Source organism: Humulus lupulus, chromosome 4 (assembly GCF_963169125.1).
Source record: "Humulus lupulus chromosome 4, drHumLupu1.1, whole genome shotgun sequence".
Classification (NCBI taxonomy): domain Eukaryota; kingdom Viridiplantae; phylum Streptophyta; class Magnoliopsida; order Rosales; family Cannabaceae; genus Humulus; species Humulus lupulus.
Window position 1 is genome coordinate 96,371,874 of NC_084796.1, and position 14,771 is coordinate 96,386,644.

The following is a 14,771-nucleotide window of genomic DNA, read 5'->3' on the forward strand; positions in this document are numbered from 1 at the left end:
AAATAACATGCACGAAATACATACAAGTGTTTGGATATAACCAGATGCGCAAGCTTAGATAGTTTGGACATAACCGAATTATCAAAAACATACAAGTATTTGGATGTAACTAGATACGCGAGCTTGGATAGTTTGGACATAACCAAATTATCAAAAGATAAAAACGTTTGGATATAACCAAATGTGCGAACTTAACAGGTTTGGAGCAAACCAGCTAAAACTAATCGACGATAAGTGGGAACCTAAACCTACTTCGAGATAAGTCAAGGTCGAGGCTGGAATATCTTAGAGGAAAATAGTTTCGAACTCATAACCTCGGAGAAATAACCGAGGAAAAGAAAAAGTAACTAAGCAATAAGATATAACTAAACCATTCACATTACATACCATACAAGTACTTTCGGGTTCATGGTTAAAGTAATATCCGACCTTGAAAAATAACGAGATTGGAAGCAGATAATTCGAACAAACGATGCATGAATGCGTCGAGTCTCGAGCCTAAATCCAAACTATGTTTGTATGAATAAATAAGCATAAACGATTCATTAATATAAAATATATGCAAAATATTTCGAACCAAGAAATGTAAGGCATATATATTAATATAAAAAGAAATTGTATCAGCCCTACGGGCATAAATCAAAGCAATTACAAAAATAAGGGGATGCAGCCCCGAGATAAGATTTCCCCGAGATCAGATTCAAGAAGGAGGAGTCTCCTTGGCCTTCTCAACATCAGCAGCACTGGACCCCACAGGACGAATAGCATGACTATCCTCCTGAGCACCTTCGGAGGCGGCCTCCCGAGCAGCCTCTTCCGCCTCGAGCCGAGCATTCCACTTATCCAGAAGCTTCGCCTCAAGAGGACCTAAGAAGCTGGTATCCAGGTCTTCGTTGTTGGCCCACATTCTGTACATGGCCGAATCAACCGCCTGTTCCTTCTTCTCCTTATACTCAGCAAGGAGACGAGCCTTCTCGCCCTCAATTATGTCAAAGGTAGCGGCCTAATCTTCTTTGAGCTTTTTATTAGCCTCTTGGAGCTGAGTGTTCTCCTTCTCAAGCTCAACGAGCCTGGCATTCTCTTTCTCGAGCTCCGCAAGCCTAGTGTTTAGCTTCTCAAGCTCGGATGCTTTGGCCTTAAGCTCCTCTGCTCCTGCCTCAAGCTTTTCATTCGCCGCCTTCAGGTCGTCACTCGCTTTGAGTTGAAGATCCTTTGCCTCTTGAGCATAAGACTTGCTCGAGTGGATCTCGTTGCTCAACCTATAGTTGAGTTGGGCAATAAAGGTAAGAGACTGAAAAGAAAAAATCGTCATTAACATTAAGACTGTATAAATATAACCAAAAAGTAGAAGAAAACTTACCGCGGCAGCGAGCTCGATGCTCTTCTCATAAAGGGCAGTGCAGTCTCGGGCATTGTTAAAATCTTGCCATTGAGGAGCTTCGAGACTGCTGAAGCTCTGGCCGATCCGGGACATAACATCTGAACACAGCATGGACCCATGGGTTCCAGCCGCGTTGTCAATTACATACTCCTCGACGTGAGTAGAAACTGATAGCTTTTGAGCTCTAGAAGCAGAAGGCTTTCTAGGAGGTGGACCAAGGGATGGCTGGACCACTACAGGAAGTTGGGGCTCAGCCATAGTGGAGGCACCAACCTGCGAGGTCAGCGCCACTGCAGAGGCACCGACCTGCGAGGTCGGCGCCGCTGGGGGAGCACCAACCTGTGAAGTTGTCGCCGCGACGGAGCTCGTAACAGGCGGAGCAGGAGGAGGAGTTTTCTCGGACCTCCTGGGGACTTTGGTGGGTCGATCCACCTTTCGCGACCCCGCCCTGGGACGCTTGCTCCTCTTGGCACCACCACTTTCGATGATGTTGTCAAGGTCGGAATCCATCTTGTCCGCACAAGTCACGACACAAGGTGAATCATAACAAAAAGAAGGAATAGTATATAAAGTGATTCAGTATCGCATAGATATACGAAGCAATGATAGAAGAAACCTAACTGGAACTCTCCCCCGAGCTCGAGCTTGGGGACCATGAAATTCCCCCATCTTCAGAAGAGGCGGGGGGAGTACCTTCCCTATAGGTGGACGTCAACCTTGAAAGGTCCCTATAATCATTGGTCCCATATTGGACGGCTATCCCGTCCCACACCTCGTTCAGACTATACATGGTGTCATACTTCCCGAGCCAACTATCAAACCTATGAACTCGGTCGTCTACCCAAGTCCATATATAGAAGTGGTCCCTATCATCTGGGCACAAAACTAACCTATCGGGTCGATGCTTTAATAAGGTGGGGGACCACATTCTCGAGCTAAGGATGACTTTACCTTCTTCATCCGAGTCTGAGCTCGAGGCTTCATCGTTAGCCTCGTTCCCCGATGGTGGACTCCATCGGCGAGCTGGGGGTGGAGGCCGAACCTCTCTCCTTGGAGGGAGAATGCCTGTGGGCAAAGGCACCTGCTCCCAATGATCATACTTTTTATTGGACCAGTCTGAGGTGGACTGGCCATCTCCCAAGAGCCCGCAGGCTTGGAGCTTACTCTCATGTAAAAGATACGAGAGAGACCTCATGCCGTAAGGGAGTTGGAGCAGAGTCTCTCTATGCTCCTTCATTGCCTCATCGGGAGTAGGACGGTGAAAATTGGCTGGAAAATAAGACACATTTCAACTAAGTACGGACTTACAAATAAAATCCCGAGCACAGAGATAAAGAAGGTTGGAATACTTACGAATCTGTCTAAATGAGTAGCATCGAGACGGAGACAAGCCATCTGTCCAGAAGAAGGCTTTCTTAAAATCAGGTGGATGATTAGGAAGATCCTCAAAAACCTTTTTCTCTTTGGGGTAGCTCGAAAGATAGTAAAAGCCATCCCCTCCCCGAGCTCAGGAGGGGTTGCTTTTCAGACAGAAGAGGTATAGAATCTCCTGTGGTGAAGGTCCTTCCCACTTCAGCTTGTGGTATAGCGACCTCAGGGCAGACAGAACCCTGTAAGAATTGGTGTTGAGCTGGAATGGAGCCAGCCCAACAAAATCTGTGAAGTCCTTGAAAAACGACTTCAAAGGCAGTAACGCTCCTGCCTTCATATGCTCTTGGCTCCAGGCCGCATACCTCAGCTTGGGATTTCCATCTCCCGGGGCGCAGCAGCTTCGCTCACTGGGGGTAGGAGCTCGACACCTTAGGGTGCTTGACAGCCTAAGACCATGGAGAGCCAGGATATCAGTTATCTGGCCTAGTGAGGTAACCGAGCTCCAGTAGTGCTCGGCTTCGAAGAACTCGCTCCTTGGTTGTGAGGTAGAAGGCTCCCCCATGAGCGAGAATTGGAGCTCTCCCGGGCTATAAGCAACGGTCACTTTTAATTTAGGGTCGAGGGGAATCGGCCTAGGTCCAGAATCAGGTTCTGGATAAAGAGCCTCCCGAAGGGTTCTCCTTTTCCTCTCTATAACCTCGTCTATTTGGCGGCGATAATGAGCTCGAATCTCCTCTTGTTCGTGCGCGAGAATCAGACGTTGATTCCGAGCAAACAGCGACTCCGGGCTTGGGGTTTTTGGCGAGTAAGGGATTGCCAGCAACGACCCCCACCGTCTTTCCAGATTCTGTGACATCTAGTAAGAAAGAAAAAATGGTGAGGGCCATGCATGCAAGGGTTCAAGAATTACGAGCTTGACAGGATGAGCTCGGAGAATGCCTAAGAATGCAACGAGCTCGAAACTAAGACTCTGATTGAGAGTCAAAACGTGTATTCCACGAGAAAAAGGAGGAGAGTGGACAAAATTTTTGAAAATCCCGAAAATCAGGGGAAAAGAAGTGGCAGTTATCCAGAAAAGGTAATCTTGGGTATCGTGCGTTCTTTAAAACCAAGGTTTTATACCCGATATCTTGGTGTGCAAGATATGTCTTTTAAAATTTTGAAACCCAGAAAAAGGAGACCTTGTTCTACACAAAAATTGGATTTGAAACCAGAGATTTAAACCTAGTATGGGAACGTAAACATAGAAGCCTATCGATCAAAAATTTCCTAGCATATCATACTAAGGAAATATATTAGCGCACTCCCAGAAATAACATGAACAATATGGACAGAAACTGGCATAAGGGAAAATAAAAATTGGACACTTACACAATAATGGCGATTGCAGAGAAATCGTCGACTGAAGGAGAGGCTGCAGATATGAGCTCACGGTCTCGAACAAACTGGCAGTCCTCTGTTTCTTCGGTTGAGAAAACACGCATAAGCAAGAAATTCTCAGGGAGAGTTTCTGGTTTTGCTTTTGTTCTTTCCTCTGATGAGCGAAAAATAAAAGGAAGACGACGAGTGGGGACTTATATATATAGATGGAAAAAGGGGATTAATCTGAGCCATTGAACAATATCTTTGCAAAATCCAACGGATAGGGATTAATGATAAGATGGTACCATAAAGGTGGCAGGCGAACGATCGTGGGCAGATTTCCAAGGTACTCGAGTACCCTGAATGGGCAATATCCAACTGACATGTGTCCATTTTCAAGCATGTGACGATGCGGTTCCCGAAGAAAGTAGTTCAAAAGTTTCCTTCTCATAGGATTCGAACAAATACTTTTGAGGGGGCAAGATGTTACACCCAGATTTCGAGCCATGAAAATTGTGACCTCGAAAGCTGGATTCATAAGGAATGAATTCGTAAAGTCTGGAATATGTCCGAGATCTAAGCATCAAGCCTGCGAAGCAGAGACAACTTCAAAGATGATAGCGTCAAAATCCTCACAAGCTCAAAAGATAGACCCCGAAGTGCATCTGTCCTCGAGATGGCCTCGGATCAGGGTTCCGAGCCTAACGCGCGTATGAGTTCGAAGTCATGTGGCCTCGGGGAGATGCTATAGCTCGAAAGTCAATAGGAAACCTGGGAGAATAGGGCCTTGGTGATATAGGATAATAACTTTGAATATCCTAGTGGATCACCAATAACAGACACGGTCCACATTTATTACTAAAAATCCCCTATAATCAAGGGATATTATTTGTTCAGTTATACGCCCCCTGATCTTCAGGGGACGTTTCCTTGTATATCGGATTGCAAGCTTTTAATGCCATTTAATTTATTTGCATATACAGAATAACTTCCTAAAATATGTGGGATAGTATTCTGAAATCTTCTCTATAAATAGAGAGGTCATGCACCATTGTAAAGGACCGATTTTTTGTGATCTTGAGATAAAACTCTGGAAAATTCATCCTTGAAGAATTTTCAGAGGTCATCTTAAGTTTAATAACAAAGACTCGTGGACTAAGCAGATTTAACTGTTGAACCACGTAAAAATCTCGTTTGTATTATCGTATTTTTATTGACCATTACTGATTATTGTTTTCGTGCTCTTCTTTCACTGTTGACGAAAAACGGCGTCAATATTATTAGGGTTAGAAATATTTTAGTTTTTTTGCTTTAATTATTAACTAATAATCATAAATTTGAAAGAAAAAAAGAATTAAAAATGTGGAAAAAATAAGAAAATATATTATAATTTCTATAATTAGATATTTTAGTTTTTTCATTAATTATTAACTAATAATCATAAATTTGAAAAAAAAATTAAAAGATTAGAAAATTAGAAAGAATGTTTTGGAGCAATTTCAGAGAGTCACATCACCTCCAGCTCACCTTTATATAAATACTAGGTAGAAGCAACGTGCAATGCACGTTTTCTTAGTTTTAAAGTTGTAAATATTGTCTATAATTTTAATAAAAACTAGTTCACTGTTTTTTAATATATATATATATATAATAGAATTGATTATAATTCAATAGTATATATAAATATTTATATCAATAATCTCTACATATATGACATCTAAACACAACGTTGACATAGAAATATATTTACATGGCTACATGACATATATACAAAATATGATAATATTTTAAAATAAATTAATAATAGAAATAAAATAAGAATAGAAAAAATCATAATGTAGACAGTAGTATGCGTGCATCAACTATTTTTAATTTCTAATGCATCTCACAATGTCCTTTGGTGAATTTAATGAAGAAAAAGAGCTTCAATCACTTGATAAAAAATAAACTATCACACAAATTTATAAGATAAAACAATGATATGTATGCCTTTATTATTTTTAAATAAATATGATTTAATTATTTAAATTATCATAAAATATCTTAAAAATATCATATTTTAATTTTTTTTTTTTGTTTAAGTTTATGTTTTTTCTAGTTTTTGAATTTGGTAGTGACAACAAAATATTATATATTATATGTTTAATATAATATTAAGTTTAAGTTTAATTAAATTTTATTTAAGTTGTAAAATATATGGTTTTATTATTTTTAAACAATTATTGTAAAGTATTTCAGAAATATCAAATTTTAATTTTTTTAATTAATTATTTATTTAATTTAATTTAAGTTTAAGTATTATTTACAATCTGCTATTGAATACAAGAATACTTTGTTAAATATAAGAATATTTCGTTAAAGTTAATGAAAAAAAAAATAAAAAACTGTTAAAACTAAGAATTTATGTTTTCTACACACTTTTTATATAGAAGAGATATAGATATAGATATTCATAAATTTGAAAGAAAGAAAAAAGAATTAAAAAATGTTGAAAAAATGAGAAAATCTATTATAATTTTTATAAATAGATATTTTAGTTTTTTTTCTTTAATTAATATAACATCGCATTATATTAATTTAACGTGTAAGTAAACAAATAAGGTATGGAATAAGATTGAAACTCTAAAAAATTATAATATTTTTCTTTAAAATTTTGTGTAATCAAACCTAAAAGAGGAAAAACAAATTAAGAATGAAATTGAACTATATGTATAGCTACTTCTAGTCTTCTACTATGAAAAAAATAAGTTACTTAGGTATCAATAAGTTGGTAGCGAATAATATATTTTCGATAGCTAATACTTCTTTTGCGTCCTAAATTTTTGTTGCTAGTTCATAGCTAATTTTTTGTCACTAAAAGTGTTTATCTTCTAAAAACATAGAAAGTATTTTTTATTTGCTACTAAATTTAGAGTTGCCAAAAAATTATATCTAATAGCAAAAATGATAACTTTGTATTCATCAAGTTTTTTTTGCTACCACAGATAGCAAATTATTTTAATTTAGTAATAGAATGTTTAGTAATTTTATTCTGTTAATAAAATTTGGTAGCAAAATAATTTGAAATTGATAGGTAATAAACTATTTTTCGTTAAAATCTTAGTTTATCTTTTGCATAATATACTTTTTTTTAGTACTTTTGCAACTAACTAGTTGTTCAATTATTTTAATGTAAACAATAAAATATTATAAGCAACACTAAAATTAAAATTTGACAAAATTAAATGAGAATTTAAAATTTAAGATATATATGTATCGTATACATACAAACTTTAAATGCAAGCTAAGATAGCTCGATTGATAAAAAAAACAAAAAATTGCAAGATGATGTTTCGTATAAACTTTATTCCAAAGTCAAGTCTAAAACAAATTTGAGTCATTGTCTTCTAATCTTCAATCATCCAAATATTGGTTGATGTTACCAACAATAGATAAATTTATGTAGAAATTTTATTGAGAGACTGCAAAATTAACAAAGATATAATGCAAGTTGAATTTGGTAACAAAAAAAAGACACACAAAACAATATCATACTATATATTACCAAAAAGAACATGAGTAGTTTAATAAGAAAAGTAGACGTAAAGTACCATGTGTAATTTTACAAGTTCTCAAATCAAAACTACTTGAGCAATAAGATAATTTAATGCAGTGTGAAATCAGTAAAAGGGAAAAAAAAAACAAAACAGAAAACATCAAACAATAGAGTAAAAAATAAAAGATAAAAGAAACACTTATGGGAAAAAATCATTTTTTTATTTGAAAAAAAAATTTCGCGCCTTTTTTTTTTGCTCTCTCTTCAGCTTGAGCTGGTACCATGGTAGGGAGACCAAAATTGAAGAAGAAGACGCCGGTGAAGAAGAAAAAAGGACCTTCATCAACAGATCCAATCAAGAAACTAAAATCCATTGATGAAATTCTGGGGGTGGAGGCTCTTAATCTGAAAGAAGATGATGTTTTCGGTCAAAAGGGGACAGAGTTGGCAATGGAGGATCCTGAGTCTCACGAAATTACAGATGCTAGGGGAGGACCAGAGGTTTGATGTTGGAGAAGTGGAATGTCGATCGGTGGTTAAAAAAACCCTTACTGACTGGTTGGGAGTTCTGAAGGGTGACATATCAGGTTCAAAAGGAAAAGCTCGGAATACAGGTAACTCTACACCTATTTTGAAGATGGAGACTGATGTTATCAAAATAGAGGTTAATGACATAGAAGATGAAGTTCAATTCTGGAATTCGTCCATTGTGTGTTATGTTTTGGGGGCCAATCCTTCTCTTTCGGTGATGGAAGGTGTCATTCGCAGAATTTGGAGAGACAAAGTGATAGATAAAATAGGGTTGTTGGCTCAAGGTATTTTCCTGATTCGATTTCAAAAGATAGAAGTTACAGATGGAATTTTGGATGCTGGATACTTCTTTTTTGACAGGAAGCCTATCATTATGAAAAGATGGGATCCAGATGTTAAATTCACCAAGGACACAGTGCTGACAGTCCCAATTTGGGTTCAATTGAGAAACCTGGACCTGAATTATTGGGGGGAGAGAACTATGGCTAAAATAGTGAGCACAATTGGGAAGATGATTCGTCAGGACAGAGCAACAGGGAACAGAGATAAACTTCAGTTTGCTAGAGTGCTTATTGAAGTGAGTTTAGCTAAAGAATTACCAGCTCAAATCAAATTTGAAGATGAGAAAGGAGAGCTGGTGTATGTGGAAGTTTACTATGAATGGAAACCTGATGCTTGTTCCCAGTGTAATGGAATTGGCCATGTCAAAAGCGACTGCAGGAAGAGGATGGACAAACCAGGGACATCTCAAATTTGGCAACCGAAAACGTCTAGTATGAGCAAACTGATACAACAAGGAAGGTTACTCAAGCACAAGGGCAGATTGAAAGAAAGAAGGACCCAGATGGTTTTTGCCAAGTTAAAGGCTCAAAAATGAAGATACCAAAAGACACAGAAGTGAATGTGAGTAACTCTTTTAAGGCTTTAGACCAGTTTTCTGATGCAAAATTGCATGTGGGAGTAGCTCTTCAAGAGATGAGGTCCAATATTAATGGAGGGGGAGATCCTCCATTAATTAATGGATAGATTGTTTTGGAGGAATGTTAGGGGACTTAACAAAACTAACAAGCAAAATGATGTCATGAGAATGATATCCAATAAACGAATTGGTTTTGTTAGTCTCCTAGAAACAAGGGTTAAGGTTTCTAAAATGGGAACCTTATACCTTAATATGTTTCAAGGTTGGTGTTTCACTTGCAATTTAGCTAATCATCCTAATGGTTGGATTGTTGTAGCTTGGAATCCGAATAGTTTTATGGTGGATATTCGGGGTAGCTCAAGTCAATGGATGCACTTTCTAGTTCAGATTAAGCATGGAATCCAGTTTGCAGTCACTGTGGTTTATTCTTTAAATGATATGAATGGTAGAGAAAGGCTTTGGGAGGATATGAAGAACATAGGTAGTATCACTAGTTGTCCTTGGATGATAATGGGGGATTTTAACTCTGTTTTATTTCCTTCAGATAGGTTACACTATAGAGGAAATGGAGCTGAAATGGTCCCGTTTCAAAGCTGTGTGGAGAAGTGTGGCCTAATAGATATGAAATTTACTGGGAACTTTTTTACTTGGAATAATAAGCAAGAGGGTAGTTCTCGTGTGTATGCAAAGCTTGACAGAGTGTTGGTAAATGATCATTGGCTAGAAAATTTTTCAAATGCTGAGGCTATATTTTTTCCTGAAGGGGATTTTGACCATAGTCCTTGTTTGGTGACGTTTTCTTCAGAGTGTGAGATCCGGAAACCCTTCAGATATTTCAATTTTTGGAGTAGTCATAAAGATTTCTTGAATAAGGTCTCCTTATGTTGGAATGAAGAAATTACAGGAACCCCTATGTTTTGTTTAATTTCCAAGTTAAAAAAGCTTAGGGGAGTTTTAACTAAGCTTAATAAGGAGGGAAAGGGGGATGTCTTTGTTAAAGATGCTAAGACTTTTCAGAAGCTGCTGGGGATTCAAGGAAAAATTAATGACTCCCCTGGTAATACTCAATTGATGAATGAGGAAATTAGTTGTAGAGTTGAGTATCATCTTGTGCACCAGAATATGATTAATTTTTTAAAGTAGAAAGCAAAAGTGGATTGGATCAAGCATGGATATGAAAATACAAAATTGTTTCACAGGAGTATCAGAAATAGAAGGATTCAGAATTCTATTCATACTATAAGGGATATGAAGGGTCGTTGGTTTGATACATAGGAACGAGTGATTCAGGTGTTCAATGACTATTATTCAGAGTTATTTGGCTCTGTTTCAAATGGGAGGAAAGCTGTTTTGGATAGGGTGGTCAAAGCTGGGAAGTTAGTCTCTGAACATCAGGCAGATTTTCTGTTGAAGCAGTACACCAAAGAGGAAGTGAAAGATGCTCTTTTTTCCATTCCTGATGAGAAGGCACCAGGTCCTGATGGGTATAGTAGTGCATTTTTTAAACACACTTGGCTTATTACTGGACAGGATGTTATTAAAGCAGTTCTTTCTTTCCTACATTCGGGTAAGCTGATTAAGGAACTCAATACAACCAATATAACCCTTATTCCTAAATCTAGTTGCCCCAAGAATGTTAGTGATTATAGACCAATTTCTTGTTGCAATGTGGTCTATAAAATAGCCACCAAATTGATATGTTCAAGACTTAGAGTGATTTTACCTACAATTATCTCTGATAGTCAAAGTGGTTTCGTTCAAGGCAGGAATATAGCTCATAATATTATGATTTGCCAAGACTTAGTGAAGGGTTATGGGAGGAAAAGTACTAGCTCATCTTGTATGATTAAAATAGACCATCAAAAAGCTCATGACACCTTGGATTGGAATTTTTGCAAGAAATGATGTGTGGATGCCAAAAATCCACCAAATAAGAAAAACAAACAAAAGAAGTTTCTAGTCCCTTAAAGAAGTAAGCAGCTAAGGGGCACCAAAGGCGCCAAGTACGCGATGAAGGCAGAAGGTTATTACAGGCCATCAAAGTGTTAGACACTCGCAAGGCTCTAGGCCTCACGAGGTCATTCCAGGCCTCCAAGCTGCATCACCTTGTTAGACGCCTCTGTCATGCACACATGGCCCTTATCCATGCCCCTCGAAGTTAAGGCCCCAGCCTCACGAACATCACTTCAGCAGCACCCCGTTGCACCCCGCACACGCCAACACCTCATGCGCCTAGCCTTGCCCCGAGGTGTCCCACACCAAGGACCTCACGCCAAGGAGACATTTCGCACCTAGGATGTATTCCACGTCTCACCAAGGCATGCGCCTGGCGCCCGCGCGCACCAGGGGCCTCGCGCCCGTGCACACATGCGCCTCGCGCCCCGCCCGCACCAGGGGCCTCGCGCCCCGCGCGCACCAGGGGCCTCGCGCCCCGCGCGCACCAGTGGCTTCGCGCCCGCGCGCACCATGGGCCTCGTGCTCGCGCGCCCCGACCGCACACCTAGTGGCCACGCCCTCAAGGGTCTCGCCCAAGGGTCACGCATGGCTAGTGGCCACGCCCTCAAGGGCCTCGCCCAAGGGCCACGAGTGCCTCGCCTCGCTCACCGGCCACGTCAAAGGCCTCAAGAGACAAAGCCTCCACTAAACACCCTTCGGCCATATATCAGGAGCCTCGTAGTGCGGGGGCTACAAAGTGATGGTTTCACAAGATGAGACCCTCATCTCATTTGTAGGCGTCATGCCTCATCACACACGCAGCAGCCCCCGTTGAAGAGGCCTTATCTCTCTTCCTGAGGTAAGTGCCCCCAACGGGGCACCACTCTCCCTATGAGTCACATGAGGTGAAGAACAATAGGAGAGACCCAATAACTATTAGGTATAGAGCCAATAGTGGAATAGATGACTGAGTATATCGTTCATGTCAACACACTAGCTTCCCTACACTTAGTAGGACGTGGAATAGCCTTGAGCAGATACATGCCTTGGAGAGGCGAGAATAACCATCGGGTACATAGTACCCATACGTGTACGGGTGCATGACGTACAACCATGAGGAGGACAGAAGCATGACCCTGACACCTGTATCACACAGGTAGTGGAGGCACGGATTTGTACAGAGAGTGGAGGCACTATATGCATGCCTCTGACTATGTACCAGACTGACACCATGATCTTCTGCTCCACCACTCTTCCCATACCACTATCACCTGTACTATTACCCTGACAGTGTACTTATGTACTATATTGTCCCAAGGGACCACCATGTATAAGGGGCCATTAGAGCCCAACTATAAAAGGAGCTTGACCCCTCAGAATGAGGGGGTTGGAAAATTCATTGTATGCAGAGGCTATTGAGAAATATACCAAAGCTTGCTCCATTTTTGATCTGTGTTTACTTTTCCTTAAAGTTTATTCTAAGTTCTTATATAAATATCATCTAACTTACCTTTGAGTTTTCCGAACTAATTTCGTTGACGAGATTTCACCGTCAACAGTTTGGCGCCGTCTGTGGGAAGGACAAGCATCAAGCCAGTGTTCTTCCATCACTTCCAACAAAGAAAGATGCTAAGACGTTCAAAATGCCTATGGCAAATACAAGAGGTTGAGGTTCACCGAGACGAAGTAGAGCGGAGGGCCTCCAAGAAAGACCCCCCTCCGCCCAAGCAGGGAGGTGGGCCAGAAGAACCTCTTCCCCTAGGGGAGGAGAGGGAAACATCGTCCCCAGCTATCCAGCCCGACGAAGGTCATTCAGAGCCACTAGTGTATCCACTTAACCGGCCCCGGTTGACCCCACGCTCAGGCCACCAAGACCCCGGTCCCTCGATGCACTGGCCAGGCAAGAGTCCCGGGGTACACTCGGTAAGTTCCAGCTCAAGGACGCGCTTCTACAAGGATGAGATTCACGAGTTGCATAAAAAGACTAGAAGGCTGGAAACCATGATAGAGAACATGCAGGAGGTTTTAAACGACCTACTGCAAGGGAAGTCAGGCATACCCCTCCCGAAGCATAAAGGGAAGGAGCATGAAAAAGGGGAAAACGTTGTCCCCATAGACGATGGGGGAACTCAACTTTCCACCAGTAAAACCCCCCATGCAAAGTACCACGGGGGACCTAGGCCGACGAAATGTCCCCAGGAGCATAGGCAGGGAGAAGATGACGGTCGTAAGAACGAGGCCGAAGTCCCCTCGAAAGAGGCACCTCCTGGCCTAAGAAAAGGGCTCCATGGGAGGAGGTCAGAAGTAAGACATGCACCCCCCGTGGTTCCCCCAAGGAACACGACCAAGGCAAGGGATCAGCCCAAGAACCCGCAAGACTCCTTATGCAAAAAGAGGAGGGGACTAGACATCAAAATGAGAAGCCCTCGGGGCAAGATCACCACTGCGCTCGGGGGGCACATGGATGACAAAGAATTCGATCGTGACTCACCCTTCACAAGGGAGATTCAGGCTGAGCAAGTGCCCACTGGCTTCAGAGAGCCTCGCATGACTCCGTACGAGGGTACGACAGACCCAAAATATCACATAGACTCTTTCAATAACTTGATGAGGTTAAGAGGGGTCAACAACAGGGAAAAGTGTCATTGCTTTGTCGTTACGCTTAAAGGAGTGGCGTACAAGTGGTTCAAGAGGTTAGGGCCAGGAACAATCGAGTCATGACAACAATTCTCTGATGAATTTCTTCAGCAGCACCATGCAGCCTGTGATTACGTCATGCCAACTACCAGCCTCGCTAACATAAAACAAGGCGAGAATGAAAGTCTGAAGGACTACATCCATAGGTTCAGTATGGAGGCAACAAAGGTGGGAGATTTAACCAAAGCGGAGCTCAAGATGGCTATTACAGTCGGAGTTCGTCCTGGAAGCAAGTTATGGGGGAGCATGCTCAAAAGAGAAGTTTCGGATTTGGATGACTTCGAGAGAGAGCACGGAAGTACATACGTGTGGAAGAGGGCCATAAGAACCTCCATGTCGAAGAAAGCGAACCTTCCTTTGGTGGCCATACTACCAACACATCTGGAGATTCCATATAGAAGGGGACCTCGTGCTAGAGGGGTCGCTGACCATGTTTGAGATCGAACAAAGACCCTCTAGCCATAAAAGTCCCCACCCGAGGGGAAATCACCTCAAAAAGTAGACACCTCCAAAAAGGGTCTCCAAAGTAGATGCCTCCAAAAAGGGTCTCCAAAGTAGACGCCTCCAAAAAGGGTCTCCAAAGTAGACGCCACCAAAAAGGGTCTCCAAAGTAGACGCTTGCAAAAAGGGTCTCAAAAGTAGACGCTTCCGAAAGTAGGCGCCTCCAAAAAGGGTCTCCAAAGTAGACGCCTCCAAAAAGGGTCTCCAAAGTAGACGCCTCCAAAAAGGGTCTCCAAAGTAGATGCCTCCAAAAAGGGTCTCCAAAGTAGACGCCTCCAAAAAGGGTCTCCAAAGTAGATGCCACCAAAAAGGGTCTCCAAAGTAGACGCTTGCAAAAAGGGTCTCAAAAGTAGACGCCATAAAAAAGGGTCTCAAAGTAGACGCTTCCGAAAAGGGTCTCAAAGAAGATGCTTGCAAAAAGGGTCTCAAAGAAGACGCTTGTGAAAATAGTACTATGCCTAATGACGAGAAGAACGCTTCTCGCAAGATATAATAAGCGTGCGCGAAGATATATAAAAGGATAACTAGAACCCAAGGGG

General features: G+C 41.1%; 1 protein-coding gene across 1 annotated transcript; it reads left to right on the top strand.

The window, feature by feature from the left end:
- The first annotated feature begins 9,198 nt into the window (after positions 1-9,198).
- Positions 9,199-11,004, top strand: LOC133832402 (uncharacterized). Its single transcript, XM_062262751.1, has 2 exons — positions 9,199-10,209; positions 10,375-11,004. The coding sequence occupies exons 1-2, from the start codon at positions 9,199-9,201 to the stop codon at positions 11,002-11,004; spliced, it is 1,641 nt and encodes a 546-aa protein (XP_062118735.1).
- Positions 11,005-14,771: the final 3,767 nt, after the last annotated feature.